This window comes from Thunnus albacares, chromosome 6, assembly GCF_914725855.1.
Source record: "Thunnus albacares chromosome 6, fThuAlb1.1, whole genome shotgun sequence".
Classification (NCBI taxonomy): Eukaryota; Metazoa; Chordata; class Actinopteri; order Scombriformes; family Scombridae; genus Thunnus; species Thunnus albacares.
In genome coordinates, this window is record NC_058111.1 from 10269783 (window position 1) to 10286627 (window position 16845).

At 39.7% G+C, this 16845-nt stretch overlaps 1 protein-coding gene across 3 annotated transcripts in view; it reads right to left on the reverse strand.

The window, feature by feature from the left end:
- frya (furry homolog a (Drosophila)) overlaps positions 1-15307 on the reverse strand; it is a 47919-nt gene extending 32612 nt beyond the window's left edge. For 2 of the 3 annotated variants that reach the window (XM_044354820.1, XM_044354819.1), the window contains exons 1-3: positions 14955-15307; positions 4679-4878; positions 444-497 (exon numbers count right to left, since the gene is read on the reverse strand). In XM_044354820.1, coding sequence (XP_044210755.1) covers positions 444-497; positions 4679-4878; positions 14955-15171 — 471 coding nt within the window. In that variant the 5' untranslated portion in view covers positions 15172-15307. Of the gene's footprint in view, positions 1-443; positions 498-4678; positions 4879-10191; positions 10457-14954 lie in introns of those variants that run through there. The other variant, XM_044354821.1, reaches the window with a different exon arrangement.
- Between the last annotated feature and the right edge of the window lie 1538 nt (positions 15308-16845).

A 16845-nucleotide genomic window follows, 5' to 3' on the forward strand; every position in this document is an offset into this window, starting at 1 on the left:
CGCAGCAGCACAAACACACCCCTGTGGCTGTGAAAGAGCCTTCTCTGCAGAGCCACAGACCTGCTAGACACACCTAGCACAGAGTCGGTGCCAGCTCACAAGGTAAACACTCCTGCCCTTGACTGGCTCTGAAAGACCTTTTTGGATGTGAGCAGGGCTTTCACCCATCAGCCCTTTCATGTTACAGTGCATCACACTAGAGCAGTATTCGAGATGTGAAAATCGACTCGCCTGTGTGCTCATAGTGAGAGGAGAAACATGCTAACTTTTTATATGATTGAAAATCTATGAAAAATGTAGTGATACAAACTAAATAACAAAATAATTACTATTTCAAATATTTACCTAAAGCAAAATAAATAAACATGATCAGAAAATCTGAAATATCTCAGTATATGACAGTTTGCTGATGGTTCTAGTAACCTGTGTTTCACAGTACTTACTTGGTCAAACTGAGGATCTTCTCCTCTCTGTAGTGACTTTGTTAATGGCTTTTCCTGTAAAAACACAGAAAAATTGGGTCATTTACCAAATTTTGTTGGTATTTTTATTTGCAGAAATTCAAACTGGCAAAGTTCTCTGAAGTTTGGTCTGAAGCTCATAACTTCATCCACTCTGTCCGAAGAGTGTGTGAAGTATTTTTGAACAAGGACCCATTGCAGCCCAGCTAATGAGAGAGCCATCAATCAGTCTGATGCTAGGATGGCATGAGCAGGCTGGGTCAGATATTAAAGATGGGACATTCATGACGGCTCCCATTATTACAGTCTTCTATCATCTGTGATAAAGGCCTCCATGAGGGATTAAGGCTCAACATGCTCTTCTCTGTTCTGCAGATAGTTTCATGGTTGCTGTAACCAAATCAGTTTACACTGACACACCTTATTTGTTAGTAAATGGAGGCTGAATGAATTGAGATATTGTGAGCTGTTAACAATTTTTCGATTCATCAGTTAATTCATCATCATCATCAATTCTAATTAATTGATTGTTTAACTCAATTTTCAAGTATATAAATGCCAAAAATTTACTAGCCTCCAGTTTCTCAAACATGAGAATTTCATGCTTTTCTTTGTCCTCTAAAAGTGAATATATTTGGGTTTTAAATGGTATTTCAAACAAAACAAGCAACTTATGCAACAAGTTTTCAGCTTTGGGACATTTATTGTAATCTTCTGCTCAGTGTTAACAATTTTTTCAAAAGTTATTTTGAATATTATTACAAAAGCTTCACTGTTGTTTTTTTTATTGAAGATATTAAATGCACCTTTGGGGGAGAAGCAGCATCATTTTGGTGATGAAAAAAAACTGGCTGATATTAAATATTTAGTATAAGTCTAACATCAGCCTGATTATTGGCAAACTGGTCCCTTAGGAGCATACTTATATCTACAGTTATATGCTTAACATATCAAAGCATCTGCTTTCTTTTACCTTTTGCTACCCTGTGCTTCCCTGCTGTCTCGTTGGCCACATCACTTACTTGATGATTAATCCAAAATAGCTAACTGTCTGACGTGTCAGACATTGACATTGCGTGGGCTGATGGTAATGTCACTCTCTTGCTTGCAGCTGGAACGCTAGCTAAGCCTTTGATGAACCTTTTAGGTTCTGGACAAAAACGATTGCATCTGAGGAGCCCATCTGTGCTAGAATGACAGAAAAGTCGATGTCTCTTGCACTGTCGGGCTTTAAAGGATTTCATTTCCCTGTGTAGCAGGCTGATACAGCAGCACTGTTTGTCTTTAATCATCACAATTATAAACAGCATTTCTTTGAGTTAAATTTTTGCAATTTTGATGTCATGCATTTGGTCCCCAAAGTATAGACTTTTTTTAGTTTGTTCTGCATTTGATTAATACTGACTATAAATCATTAGACACGATGGATTCTGTTAAAACAAAGTCACCTAAATGATGAGGATGAACAGGAGGGACAACTGTGTGCCAATAACTACAAGGCAGAGTTAAAACAAATTACTCAGCCAGTTCTCCACTGAGAGGAAAAACAAAGAGAGACACATCCTCCCTGCAGTCCTCTGGAGAGAGGCACATTAAAACGAGAGGTTGCACACTTTCCCTGTGGTAATTAACACTTCCCTGCAGACCAAGGCCGGTGACTAACAGCTTCCTATAAATCAGTCTCTAAAACTGGAGACTGATTGTCCACAGCAGCCTCACTGATATAAGACCACGAATAAACTCACAGTATATCAGACCTGTTCAAACCGCATGGAAGGGGAACTATATGTAGTAAACAATGTAACACTGCCTTAGGACGTAAAGGAAAAGGTATGGTGACTAATGCTATATGTATTTTAGTTGGAGTGAGAGGCGTTTCTTAGTTAAATGGATCAGTTAGTCATTTATAGTTGACTTTCAGTAGTACTTGTAAGATAATTATGTGGTCCTGAGAGCAGGTGGTGAGTGGAGCCCTCATTAACTCACACAGGCTCTTCCTCGTCTGCCTGACTGTCTGTCAACAGAATTATTAATGACAGCTGTTGTTGGCCCCAGCGATCAGCTTCAACCCTGACTGGACAAAAACTCTTTTTATTGGCCGCTTTTGCCCTCACCTAATTTTACAGTATCTCCTCATTAGTCAGTGTTTTTGTCAATATATAAAGACAAGAGCAGAAAAAAATAGTTAGAGAGGGAGGCTTACCAGTCAGTTCCAAATAGGCTCATTATAGATTAATATACCAATTATATTCACAATTGATGGGACTAATCATTTGGTCTATAAAACGTCAGAAAATAGTTAAAATGGTCGTTACAATATCCAAAAGCCAAGCCTGGCATCATTATACAGCTTGTTTTGTCCCAACAGTTCAAAACCCCCAAAACATTATCACATAAGAAAAGAAAAGTAGGAAATCTTCACAAGTGAGAAGTTGGAGCTGGAGCTTTCTGCCAATTGACTAATTGATTAATAACCTTATTGTCTCAGATCTGAAACAGACTTTATTAAATATCTGGATGAATAACCTAAACCTCTTAAAGGCAGATGTATATTTATGTTGGTACTTTCCTGAACAAATGACAAGGGTTTTGACAAAACCTCAGAGCTGAGTCGATTCAATTATGAGTTTTTAAATTCTAGCTTCACATTTGAGAAAATTTTTTGATATAAAATCTTGATAGAATGATAGAATCTTTTGTTTCAACTTTTTAGACACATACTGTACAGTAACAATCCAGTGCAAGTTCATTAGTCCACTCTACTGAGCAGAGAAGTGACTTTTCCCCAGTAAGGAGATCCCTAAATAAGACCCAGAACTCCTATTTGGATCTAAAGCTGCTAAAGTTGAGAATTTTTTTTGTCACCACCAGTTTTGTGGTTCAAAACAAAACAAGAGTACATTATACAGGAGATCACTATAACTTCTCCCAGGGCTTATTACAGCAGTACATTTCCCATGATAAACTCAATTGAAGCTTGTAAATACTGAAGCACACACTATGAAGCTGGCTAAAAATTCCACATTTGTCCCAAGGCTGTTTCTTTCTCTGTGCAGATGGAGCTGGTGATTCACACACAAAAAACAGGCCTTTAGCTGACAGCAATTAAACATGACAATGTAGTTGACATCTCCGCTTTTGTGCCTGAGACTCAGTTGTATGTGCAAGACCTTGACAGTGGTATATCTCTGGTGAAGTTTAAATTGTTAAGTGATTCAGTAGCAGGAGTCAGGTTGCCAGTTGTCACAAAACCGATCAAAAATTAATCTGCTGACACTGGCTGTCTTTTTGGAGCCTCCAGCCTCCAGCATTAGAGGTAACTGCACTTCAGTTATGGACCTTGTGATAAACATATGGTTTTATTTTCATCTGCAGTTTTTGCATTTTTTGCATTTTAAGTTTTTGCATTTAATACCACTTTCTACTTCTATTCCACTAGATTTTGAAGAATCTAGCACTTTATTCCACTACAGTCATTTAACAGCTATTGTTACCAGCTTGTTGTCAGATAAAAAATTTAACTGATGATATATGATATCTTATGTTTACTTCTAATGGAGTATTTTTAAATTGTTGTATTGGTACTTTTACCTAAGTAAAGGATCTGCATACCTCTTCCATTAGTGTTTGTAATTCATAACTGTCAAACCAGCTATTGTGGGCCTGTCTATCAGGCTTCCTGTCTGACCTTGTTAGAGTGGTTCACAACCTCAGGGTCAAGACTCCCACAAGGGGTCACGAGTTGATTAACGAGGCAGCAAAACAAGAAGAAAAAAAAACAAACACCTTCAACACAACACAAAATTGTATTGTTTTTTAACTTTTCTCAAATCTTTGCTTCTTTTCTTACTGTATAATTAAATACTGTTCTGTATGGTCTATAAAATATTCTAATGAAACAATCTAAGAAAGAAAAATCACACTTTGACTGAACTGCTCACAACTTACAGACAACCTTCCTTTGAGAGGAAGCTAGTAGATAGAGCTGTGTATCGCGGGGTCATGATCAAAAAAGGTTGGAAACCACTTTTATAGAGCACCAATGTCATGACCTCATATCTATCTGATAATACCAGCAGCAATTTTTGCTTTTGCCTTATCTTTTATAGCAATATGCACTTAATCTCCAAACGTCTTTAAAAAGAGAAACAGGTCAACCACAGCATTCACCAAAGGACACAAAAAGTAGTAACTCTCCAGCCGTTCTGCTGACTCACCAGCGGCTCAGCCATAATGATGCGGATCTTGCGCTCTGACATGGTGGTGAAGTTGGCGAACAGGCTCTTGAGGACGTACTCGCCCGGCTTGCTCTCCGGGTCGATGCTGATGGGCATCATGGCCGGGGGACCTTTCTCTCCCTGAGGACAGCAGACTGGAGGGATGGGGGGTTTACTGTATCCGTTCCCCACAGGCGAAGCTGCAGAAACAACAAAAGAAACATGAGATGGGAAACAATTTTGTCAAGTAAAACATTGCCAAATCAAGCACAAATGAGTGGGACAGGATCAGCCACAGATCTACTGAGAAGTTTCCAAACATGGACATAAAGTTCCCAACATGTTGAACATTCCTAAGGGAGACTGTCCAAAGGGCACCGACGTGCCCCGAGCCTGCTCTTTCTTTCCTACTGCTGCAAAGCACAGCGCGCATGTGGAAATTAAAACACCACGACCAGCAGCTGGTGTTTTCATTTCGTACCAAAGATGTCATTGCCCTTTGAGGGAAGCAAAAATCTTGTGCATGTGACCATCCTTCAGCCAGTGTTATGATGTGGCCCACGTTTAATTACGGATGGCTTGGCTGAGGCCATAAAACCCCATGAACTAACTCACAAGTTAAAATTTACCTCAGTGTTACACTCTGCTGCCTCCAGACAAAAAAGTGCTAAATATAGTATAAAACTGCATACAAACATCTCATTAGAGCAGTGAAATTTTCATTTAGGCAGAATCTCTACAACTCCTAACTGCACATCCACCTCATGAACTGCCATAAATCTGATGTGTAAAATATTCAGAGAGGATTCTGGACAGACAGAATAGAGTTACTGCCAGACGATGGGAGACATATTTTCCTCAGCTACTGCATTCTGTGTGTGTTTGTGTGTGTGTATGTGTGAGTGACAAGATAAATGACAGGACAAAAATCACAAACGCAGCAACAAAGTTGCAGTACAGCTTGCCCTGTGTCACACACACGTTACATCTGTCAAACCAGACTTGGTGGTCAGCATTTCAGTTCTGATTCCTTTGCTGTTAAATTATAGATCAACATTAGAGGCTGGAGAGGAAATCTGAAGCATGACTTATAGGATAAGCAAAGACTCAGCAGGTATAGTTAGTTTAATCAGGACACCTATAGGCAAGATGAGCACTGGAATGTAAGTTGTTTATGTTCATCAAGTTGAGACACGACAAAAAGCTAAAGCATGAGTTAAACAGAGGAATCAGATAACTGCTAATTTAATTTAATGGTGTCTATAGCCTGCCAAAAGAGGGACCAAAAGCAGAAACATCAATTTTCTCACAGATCAAAAGGTCCACAGGATGAAAACAGCTCTAATGACTTGCCTAAACCGTTTTACTCAAAACGATTACCTCTTTACTGGTAGTTAAAGGAAAATGTAAACAAATATTGCAGAACCACACAGGTGAATGTGGAATAGAGATTTTACAAATCAGTTACAATGCAGAGCAGAAAAGGACAGGAGTTAAGCAAACTTCTAATCATCATTCTTTTATACTGTAAGAGTATGCAGCTCTGGCAAAGCTGTATAGGAGAGAAACACTGTAGCACCAGTGGTACCAGTAAACAGGTCTTCTTCGCCAGGTCTTTTCAGGACACGGAGCCTGTCAATGCCCAGCATGTGTGACGATCTTGTATGGCTTTCAGAACATGCTTCTCTCATTCATGGCAACTCAGCACCTACCCAGGCCCTTGATGAAGCTGATGACGCTGGCCTTACTCCAGCACACAGCCGTCCCATCCATAGTGGGGAAGGAGGATATAGTATCCAGGGTTGTCCTGAATTAAGACAAATGCTCGCTAGTAAAATCCACCAACGTCCATGTCTTGTGTGTAAGCTGGCTCTGTCCTCCTGGGCATAATTTCCATGGCGCACTGAGCCAACGACGGGTGTGTTTTAAAAAGTGGGAGTAGTGTTTTGTACGGGAGACCACGCAGTCTCTAGTCTCTCTCTCTCTCTCTCTCTCTCTCTCTGAGCTGCCTTCTGCTATGGCTTCCTCTAGCCTTGTGACCAACCGGTGGCTTCCAAGAGTGAAGGTCAGGCAGGAATTTTTAGCTGAGGCACAGCACAGTGATGAGGTCCAACATGCTATGGTGGCATAGTTGTGTGACTATATTTATCCCGGGGTACACACTATACTGACAGTACAGCCCTCCCCTTTCCTCCACCTCTGTGATCCTCAAGCACGAGGTACAGACCACCAGAGTGTAAACACCATTCTTGATCAGACACTGCTTCAGGACACGCCCCTTAAAGTAAACAGAAGCAGCTTGACTTTTAAGAAAGTTAAAATATTCTTTGAGCACTATGCTTATTAAAGAAAACCAGACAACAGTCTGAATTTTAGATAACTCTCCAGCAACAGAGAGTCTCAATGCGACCATATTTGATTTAATGAAAATTTTACAAAGCATAACATGTTTAATGAGGTGAAATCGACATTTCATTTGAACTAAATGCTCCCATGTTAATGCCTTTAAGAGATGGGCGGTTAAGAAAGCAACCAGTGTACATATCAAGCACTTTCTCTTGCTCTGAGTGCTGTACGAAGACTAGGACAAACGAAAAGGGGCTTGGGCACAGTGTGCATTACATCATCGCCATGCTGAAAACAAACTGAGCATGGTGGTGCTCCCTAGAGGACAATACAAACAGGCTAACAAGTGGCTCTCTCTCACACACACACATGCACACACACACACACACATACACACACGCACACATGCATGCACAAAGAAAGCAGTTCCCTATATGCATCCGCAGAGACAGTCCCACTGAGTAAACAACCACTTTAGCAACCGTTTGTGAACAGAGTGGGTGGATATTTAGATACCGCTGACCTCCTTGACTGGACCAGAAATTCCAGTGTCAACATAGACCTTTGGGAGCATTTTGTCCAGCTGCTGTGAGAATCATTGACAAGGCATTTCTGTGAACGAGTGGCAGGCAATTCATGCTCTGTAAGGGCCAAACATTACCATGTGGTCCTCTCTGCCACCCCTGTACAGTATTAACATATTATTCTCCCAGGCTGAGTATAAAGGAACAGTATTCTTACTGTAGGTGCTCCACTAAAGGTGAAAGTTAATAAGAAAGTTTGAGTCATGTTATGTAATAAGCGGGAACATTTTGTTGGCTGGTTTGGGTCATAAAGTTTTACGTCAAGCATCCAGATGTGCCCAACTGACTATATTTCCATATTAAAATGAAAAAGGGAATACATCCCTAAAGGTTACATTAAATGCATGACTTAAGCTGTAAAATAAGTAGCACTGGTTTTGGTGCAAAGGACATAATTTCTACAATCAATTAAAAAATGAACAGCTGCAAATCTCTCTCCTAATTTCTCTGGAATGCTATCAGGAGTTAAAGTTGAACAATTTTTACTGAACTATTAATCAAAAGAGGAGGCAACATTAGGGCCCAATGGAGCAACATCCTGATACATTATCACAAGTTCACAGTTTGAGTGTCTCGAAAAAATGGGGAGAGTGGAGAGAGTGAGAGAGTGATTACAGACCTCCGTGAAAAGCAGATTAAAATGTCGGTCTCAAACTATTGACCATCAGCCCTGTTTTAGCAAGCTGACATCATGCTGGAAACTGCTGCCTGCTGTGAGAGAGCGTTTCAGTCCATTTATATAAGTCCCTGTTAAAACGCCTGCATCTGTCTCTTCCAGCTAACCAGAAGTGGATTCATCTATGTAAACCTTCTGCAGTTTTTGTCACTGTTAAAATACTAGCACAAGTAATACACTGCATATTTTGTTGAATATAGGTAAAACATGGAAGTGGAATGATTAAAGAATATGGTCAAATGTGACACAGAAAACAGAAAACAAATATTAACATTTGGATACAATAATCTTAAAATAAACTCTGCATAATTGCATCTCATAACATAAAACTGAACAACAACATGTTTGAGTACTCATTAGAAGAGCACCGCTGTGCTCAGCACACTGCAGCTCATCCCCCGCTCTGATTGGCTGACGGTAGACCGGCCTTCAGGCAATTTGAACACCAGACCTGACGCTGCTGCTTCACAATGCCAGTTCTGTGCTGCCGGTTGTCACTGTTATATTAGAGCTGGACACACTGACTTATGAGAGACCAGTGTCTGAGGGCCTTGGCTTTGTTTCCCTTGTGGTCACAGGCCAAACAGTAATTAATATACAGCAGTTGGTTCAGGACTCTAATTCAAACAGATCATTTCTCAAAGTCAATAATGAAAGAGATAAATAAATACGCCTTAATATTCATATCAACAGCTGAGATTTTTAAGGCCCAACATTTAAAAAGAAGTGTTTTTACATTAGTTTTCATTGGGTTCACTATCTGTGTCATCTTGTGATTCATTACATAACGGCTCATGTAAATGGGAGATAAGAGAGAGACGAGATTAGGAGATCACATATTTAATGAAAATGTTAAATGCAGAGCTGTGGGTCGGTTGCAGATACAGTAGAATGACTGCCTGTGCCTTTATCAGCAAAGTGACCCACTGTGAGGATTATGCAACATCATCAGGAGATGGCTCAATGTTGAATGTGTAGACAGGGACAGCGTGTTCTGTGGTATCTCTTTACATCCAGATTCAATAGATACACACAAGCTATCACACTATCTGGGGGGTGGAGCTGACTTGCTACCATTTCTCACTTGAGACTTTTAAGTACATGTCAGATACTGCTTGTAAATAGGTTTAGAGGGAAGTCTATACCACAAGTGCTTTGTAACAGTGCAGTTTTTTTCTTTTTACTGCCATTTTTTTTTTTCTTCCAACAGGAGTCCATCTTCAAAGTCCACCTCTCATATCTTAAAACAAAATTATGATAATTAATAATGATCAGAAGCAGGAAGGCATCCAATCTCACCCTCATGGGCCTGACGGAAGGCAGTGAAGCTGTTACCTCTGGACAGAACATGCAACCAAGCTGAACCTCCACTAATCCTATTACTGTGTCCTGGCACTTAATAACAGCTATTTAGACTCTGTCATAGACTCACAGACTGAACTAAAACAAGGCTTCAATTTAAACAGAAGCAACAGGAATGATATGCTGAATCACCATCAGCATCAGCAGAACATAAACATGTTGAATCTAGGTAATGTTAGTGTATGATGGTAGCTGTGTATAATTAGCAACTTCTTAGCCAGTAGCTCTTACTAGATACTTGGAGGAAGTCCAAGTTACTGTATGTTTCTGGCTGTTGCTATGAGACAACATAAAACCTTTTGGAAGTGTGATGCTCTGTTGCTATAAGTATAATGATTCCATGTTTGCAAAAAAAACGGCGTGCTGAACTATAAAATCACCCTTTGCTCAATCTGCAACAAGCAACAGCACGTCCCTGTCAAGGACCACAACGGGGAAAAAGAGGCTATAAAGTCATTCCCAGTAGAGCTGCAGCCTTAGTCAGTCAGTCGGCTCTGTCAGCAGAGCACAACCACAACAACAACAAGAGACAAACTGCTACTCACTGCCACTCCACGATTTCAGCAGGGATTTGATGCTGATTTCAAAGAAGCCTGAATCCTGCTGGCTTGCCATGGCTGCAGCTTCCTGTTGAGTGTCCCCCCTCTAGTTGTGGTTTCCCTCCAGTAGCAGCAGCAGCAGCAGAAGCTGAGCTGGGACCAGCAGGTAGCGCCTGCTGTCACCTCTCTGTGACGCACACAATGCTGTGGTGCTGACGAGACCCTGAGAAAACACACGAGCACTGCTCTACCCTGTCTCTTGTGTCCTGTCCTTGGCTATCAGCCCTCTCTCTCTCCCTTCCTGCCTCTGCTCCCTCCACACTCTCTCAACATCTCTCTCTCTCTCTCTCTCTCTCTCTCTCTCTCTCTCTAAAGCTGTGGCAGGCAGTGGGCGGCAATGCAAGCTCCCTTTAAATAACTGCGCGGAGGCTGAGAGTGCAGGAAGCAATCCTCTTAGCAGGGCGCAGTTAATAATAACTACTGTTTGTCTGCATGCAGGGCCTGATAATGATGACAGCGTTGGGCTTGTGCGTCTTTCAGTGTGACTGGGAGCATCTGACAGGCCACCACCACTGACAGAGGAGACGGAGAACGCGGGAAGTATGACACATTACAACATCTGGGAGACCACAGGAAAGACGACATTAAAGTGATCAGCAAGCAGTCGGGATCAACTGCACACAGGGCATCTGCATGGGTGCAGGGGGCCGACTGTTGTTTACTTCTTTACAACAGCAACTTTAAACAGTTGTTGAATAAAAAGGTTGGTCAAATGCTGCAAATTTCCTTAGTTTTCCTGAATGTTTTTTTTTTTTAGGGCTGCAACTTATGATTAATTTCATTATCCATTAAATTATCTGTGATCCACTGCTCATTTTTTCAATAAATTGATTCAATGTTTATTGTAAAAAGCGTCAAATGATAGAGAACAGTCTGCCACAAGTCTCCAGAGCATCTTCAGCCTATTGCTCAGTATGACCAACAGTAGCGCTGGGCAATATATTGATATTATATCGATATCATGATATGAGACTAGATATTGTCTTAGATTTTGGATATTGTAATATCGTGATATAACATAAGCGTTGTTTTTTCCTGGTTTAAAAGGCTGCATTACAGTAAAGTGGTGTAATTTTCTGAACTTATTCTATTATTTCCTTTAACCTACTTAGTCATTATATCCACATTACTGATAATTATTTATCAAACATTTCATTGTGTCAATATTTTGTGAAAGCACCAATAGTCATTCCTACAATATATAGTCGCAATATCGATATCAAGGTATTTGGTCAAAGATATTATGATATTTGATTTTGTCCATATCGCCCAGCCTTAACCAACGGGACAAAATTAAATGTATATGTATATGTATATATATATATATGTATGTATGTATATATATGTATATATATATGTATATATGTATATATATATGTATATATATGTGTATGTATATATATATATATATATATATATATATATATATATATATATATATATATATATATATATATATATATTCAGGGCTGTTTTTATAATTATTCCTTATATTGTAAGTCATGCATCAGCACACCCTTCATTACTGGTGTCTGCATGACAGAAATTGCATAAATCAATTAAGAAATATCGGACTTTTGATTAAACAGAAAGGCTAAGAGAAAAGTGTTATAAAACACTTCATCAGCATTATCAGCACATAATCCTGAAATAAATCTAGAGATGATTATTGTGATCCACTGCTCATAACCAGACAATATGAAGGTAAACAGTAGTATTCATTATCAGTAGAATTCTATCAGTAGAATTAATGGCTGTCTTTTAATAGTGCCATTACATTATTCTTACTATACACCAAGTAAAATAAAATGAAGTTAAACTTTCCAGCTGCTTTTCCTGAACCTATGACATCTTAATGATTAATTCTAATCCTGATAACACTTTTTTTATATATAAAAAGGATGCATATCTTCAGCCATGCGGACTATAAAACACATCCTCCAATCCTCCTTCCTCTGCTGCCTCTCATAACTCTTAGTATAATCCTATCAGAACTCTGTCTGTCCATCAAGCGACAGCCACTTGACCTTCATTGCATAACACACTTTATGATGGAGAAGCCATCACTGGTTGTAGACAGTGTTTGGTAAACACACATTCCAGAGGCCTTTACACCCAAGACAGCGCTGTCTGGCTTTTCCTGTGGCCATGAGGTAAGTGTAGTCATACAGGACATTTTTTTATAGTCTTCAGTGTAAACATGTATCATCTCACCCTCCTTCCTACAGCAGGGACTGTGTTTTTAATTTTGTCAATAAACCACCTCACACAAAAAGTGCTGTTGTGATTTGCGTCATCATTTATGGGTGTTGTGTTTTTGAGTTGCTACACTTCATTCATACAGTCAGACCGTAACAGATTAACACTCCAGGGAATACAGCTTTTATATTATGAGAAGATCATGACTGGTGATAACATGTATACTTTACAGAGCTGTTCTGCTGGTTAGGTTGCATCTATGCAAACTGCATTAAAGGGGAAGGACCACAAGTCAACTGATGGACATGATATCAAACATATCCCTTTCATCACCATTAGAACTATTACACAGAGTAATGTCATAATAGTGTGATAATTACAACACACAAGAAATGCTTTAGGGGAAATAGGTACCTACTAGTGATAGACATAAGTCACATTCTGTGTTGATGAATAAACATCTTAGCATAGTGAATATGACTTTATTAAATAAAGAGCGTTAACAGCTACATGGGTACCTGATGAATATTGTATACTGCTTTGGTTTAGTGAATCTTCAGACATGCCCAGTATGTTTTCCCTTTTAGCAAACAAATCTTTACCCTAAAATAATCACCATATTCAGTGGAAGCACAATACAATGTAGAAATAACAGCATTTTACCCAGACGGTACTGCATAATTCTGTGTTTTAAAAAACAAACTATAGACTCAATCATTACTCCATTTGAAACTAAACTCATGCTGTTTTCAGACAAAGTGTATTTCAGATTTATCCAAATATTATGTCAAACATTTGTCTAATTAGAGCAAAACTAGCTTAATTGTGGGGAATCACTTGGCCTATTATGGTCACAGTAACAAAACTTCATTACTGAAAACAGTGATCGGCCCAAATGGTTCACTTCCCTCACTTATCCATCAGTTATAATCTGGTCAGCCCGACATGTACGGTAAGGGGCCCTCGGAAGGGCAAACAGTTATGTAATTCCCTCGTTGAATAATTTTAGAATCTTTTTCAACAAGGCTGCTTAACAGGAAAAGTCCAAGCAGAGGCGGACCAATGGAGACACATCAGACTTCTCTACGTCTCAAGTAAGATAGTGAAAATAAGAGGCACAAAAACACCAAATACACTGAGAGTATATTTTTTGACACTAAAATATGAAAGGTAGCATTAGCTCAAAATCACATCGCAGAGATTCTTAAACTATTTGTTTTTGTGTCAACTCTATAAAGTTTAAACGAGGCACCGACGCTTCCTTCTCATTACAAAAATACCACAAATCCATAACAGTGAAGGTATGAGGTTTACGAATCTCGCCTGTCCTGACAGGCCATGCTTCCTATTATTTGAGAAGCAGTAATAACTTGTCTAATGGACTGTCTCTCAGAGAGACTGGAGTTGACTGTACAAGACAATGATGAAGCAGACTGTGCACTTTTTTTGGACAGATATCTATACTGTCAAGGCAGATCAGAAAAATATCTAATGAACATACCAGAGACGACAACACGTTGTTTGTATCACACCACATCATAACAGCCAGGAGTGTGTATCATGAAAATATCTGAGCTACTGCCACTCTGAAGAAACTTAAATAAAGTGTTCCTGGCATAACATCCTATCTGGATGTTTCTAAACTTGTCAAGGGTAACTGCTGCCAAATATCTAGATGTAAAGCACTGACAGTTTGCTGGCGCACTAGATAGGATCTGTGCCGCTTCTTAAGAACTGTAAGGCAGCTACATCAGTAACACTCTAAATTAACACATTTTCAGGTCTGTTTATTGGCAGCATCGCGAGCAGTCATGTTCAGTCTCAAAGCAACTTGTGCATATGATAAATCATTCAGAAACACATCCTAAAACAAAAATGATTGGACACATTTTTCCTTAATTAGGCCTTCCTGTAAGTGGGCAACAGCTCTGACACATTAAGCACTTTTTAAAAGCATTATCAAGCTCTGATGAAGGTGAGGAATGTGAGGTATGTGTTCAGTTCAGCTATCTTTGTGGTATCAAGCTCAGACTACTCTTACTCTCTGCCCCTGGCGCCCCTCGTTTCTTTATTTTCCTCTCTTTTGCTCACATATTTTGATATTTAATCGTTTATTTTTTGTTATTACTCTGTTTCCCTGTTTCTCCTTTTTTTTTTTACAAAGACACAAGGAGGAAAGTAACTTTGGAAAGTGAAGTCAGGTACAAGACTATATTGTGACAATGACCTCAACGACATGATGTCCAAAATTATGTGATACACTCTCCCACTGTCTGAGTCCATTATTAACAAGCCATGAGGTTCCTTGGTAAATATGAAAAATACATTGGTGAGGTGAGGCATTTCACAAAGTGATGGCAGTAGTGGTTGAGAGGTGTCCAGTATCAATCTGCTACTATTGCCTCTGCCCTGTGTTTTAATATATATATATATAAAAATATTCTCACAAATCAAAAAATTGAATTCTTGAGGCAATTACCATGACTTCACAGAGTCAAAGCAGTACCTACTTTCAAGAATGGTGGGCCTCTTCTTGTGGCGCATCTTTTTAAACTTCCCTCTGAAGTCCCTGGGTGGGAATGGATCCAGAGGTAAGCTGGCAATGCGCCCCAGAACCACCTCATCCAGTCCCTCAGAGCAATCCGTCTCAATCTCAGCCATGTCTCTCACAGCACTCTCCTCTGAAGACATGTTGGATGGCAGGGAGCCCACAGCTACTTCTATCATTCTTCCAAAGGAGTCATTTGAAGCTGCGCCAGGTTTTTCTCCCTTTCTTTAGTGTTATGTTCAATTTGTCTCTTCCTTTTCCTTCCTTACAAACTTCTTTTTCTTGGTCGAGCAGCAAATTTCTGCTGTGCAGAGATGCAGCCAGAGCTGTCAGCTTCAGTCTGCTAATGTGTTTTAACCCCTGCACTTGTCAGGGCAGTTCAGCAAGTTACAGTAACATTCATGAATTGGACAGGTATTGGATTACTTAGACAGCCCCTCCTCTTTTCAGCAAAAAGGCAAGAGGCAGAGAAGAGAGGGGCAAAGTCATAACTAAAGAGGGAGGGAGAGGGAAAGAGAGGCAGCTCTGACAGCTACAACATCCCCACCTACTGTATGCCCACGAGGCATTCCTGAATAAATATTCTGTATTTGTCTTGGAGTCTACACATCAAAGTCTAAATAAATATGTTTTGCCCCAGGTAGTGTTCATTTCCTAATAAGACGCAAATTTATTTCTTAAATGACCGAGGTCTCATTACCAGCATGAATAAAAATATTTAAAAGTTGCACGACTCCTCTTCATACTCTGAGATGTTTGACAGAAAAATACATCCTCCACATGCGCTGCAGAAAGTCCTCACTGGTTCCAACAGCTCAGTACACAAAATCTGCCCAGTAGCACTTTCTTCTATGTCCAGTCCTCTGAGTTGAGGCCCTTGTAGTCTTCCAACTAAGTTATTTCCTGAAGTTTACGACTGACGTCATTGAGGAAATTGAGTGAAAGGTGTGAAACCATCAGCTACAGTAAAGTAATAGATCAGACATAAATCTACAGCAAGATTCACACAGCTTGTAGCTTATGCTCTATTAAGTTTTTCTCAACCACTGAAGTGAACAGTAACTGGACACACCTACCACATGAACCAGTTTTTCCAAGTCTGACCTACATCAGCAATACAAACACCATGTGTATGTACGTGTAGTGAAGGCGTTTTCTGTTTTAGGAAGAAACCACAGTTAGAACATGGAACAACCAGCCTATACATGTCTTTTTAATGCCATCAATATGTTTTTCAAGGATGTGTCTTGCAGTACAAAACAATGTGGCCGCCATTAAAATGTCGTACATCACCTCTTAACATGACTAACTTCATGGTCGACTGAACAGACAGGGCTGAAGTGGGTCAAAGAGAATACCTGCACAACAGGGAGCCCCTAGCAACAAGTTTTTCTTCAATCTAATGACTCCAGCAGTAGTTTCACTTTTCATTCACCTGTCAACGGAAAAAGGTGAACTACAATTACCTGTGAGCCTTGTCCTGACCTACTTAAAAGCGCCCTTCTGGACAAGATTCATCATGTTGTCATACTAAATAACAAGCAAAACAAAGAAATGTCTTCACAACATCTGAAGACATGTTTTCTGTTTTGGGTTCAAAGGCTTAGATTTTAAGTCATAAGACCAACAGTGGGGAAAAAACAAAGTCTTTAATGACACACACACACACACACACACACACACACACATATATTTATATGCAGTGAAACACACACAAAAAAAGCTCATTGACATGTCTGACTAAATGAAGTCACATCTGCCTTCTTCCACTTTTGTCTAAGTTACAAATGAGTCTGGATTTAGATTTAACCTATTTATACCTTTTGTCAGAAATAATTTTCTTCTCTCACCTC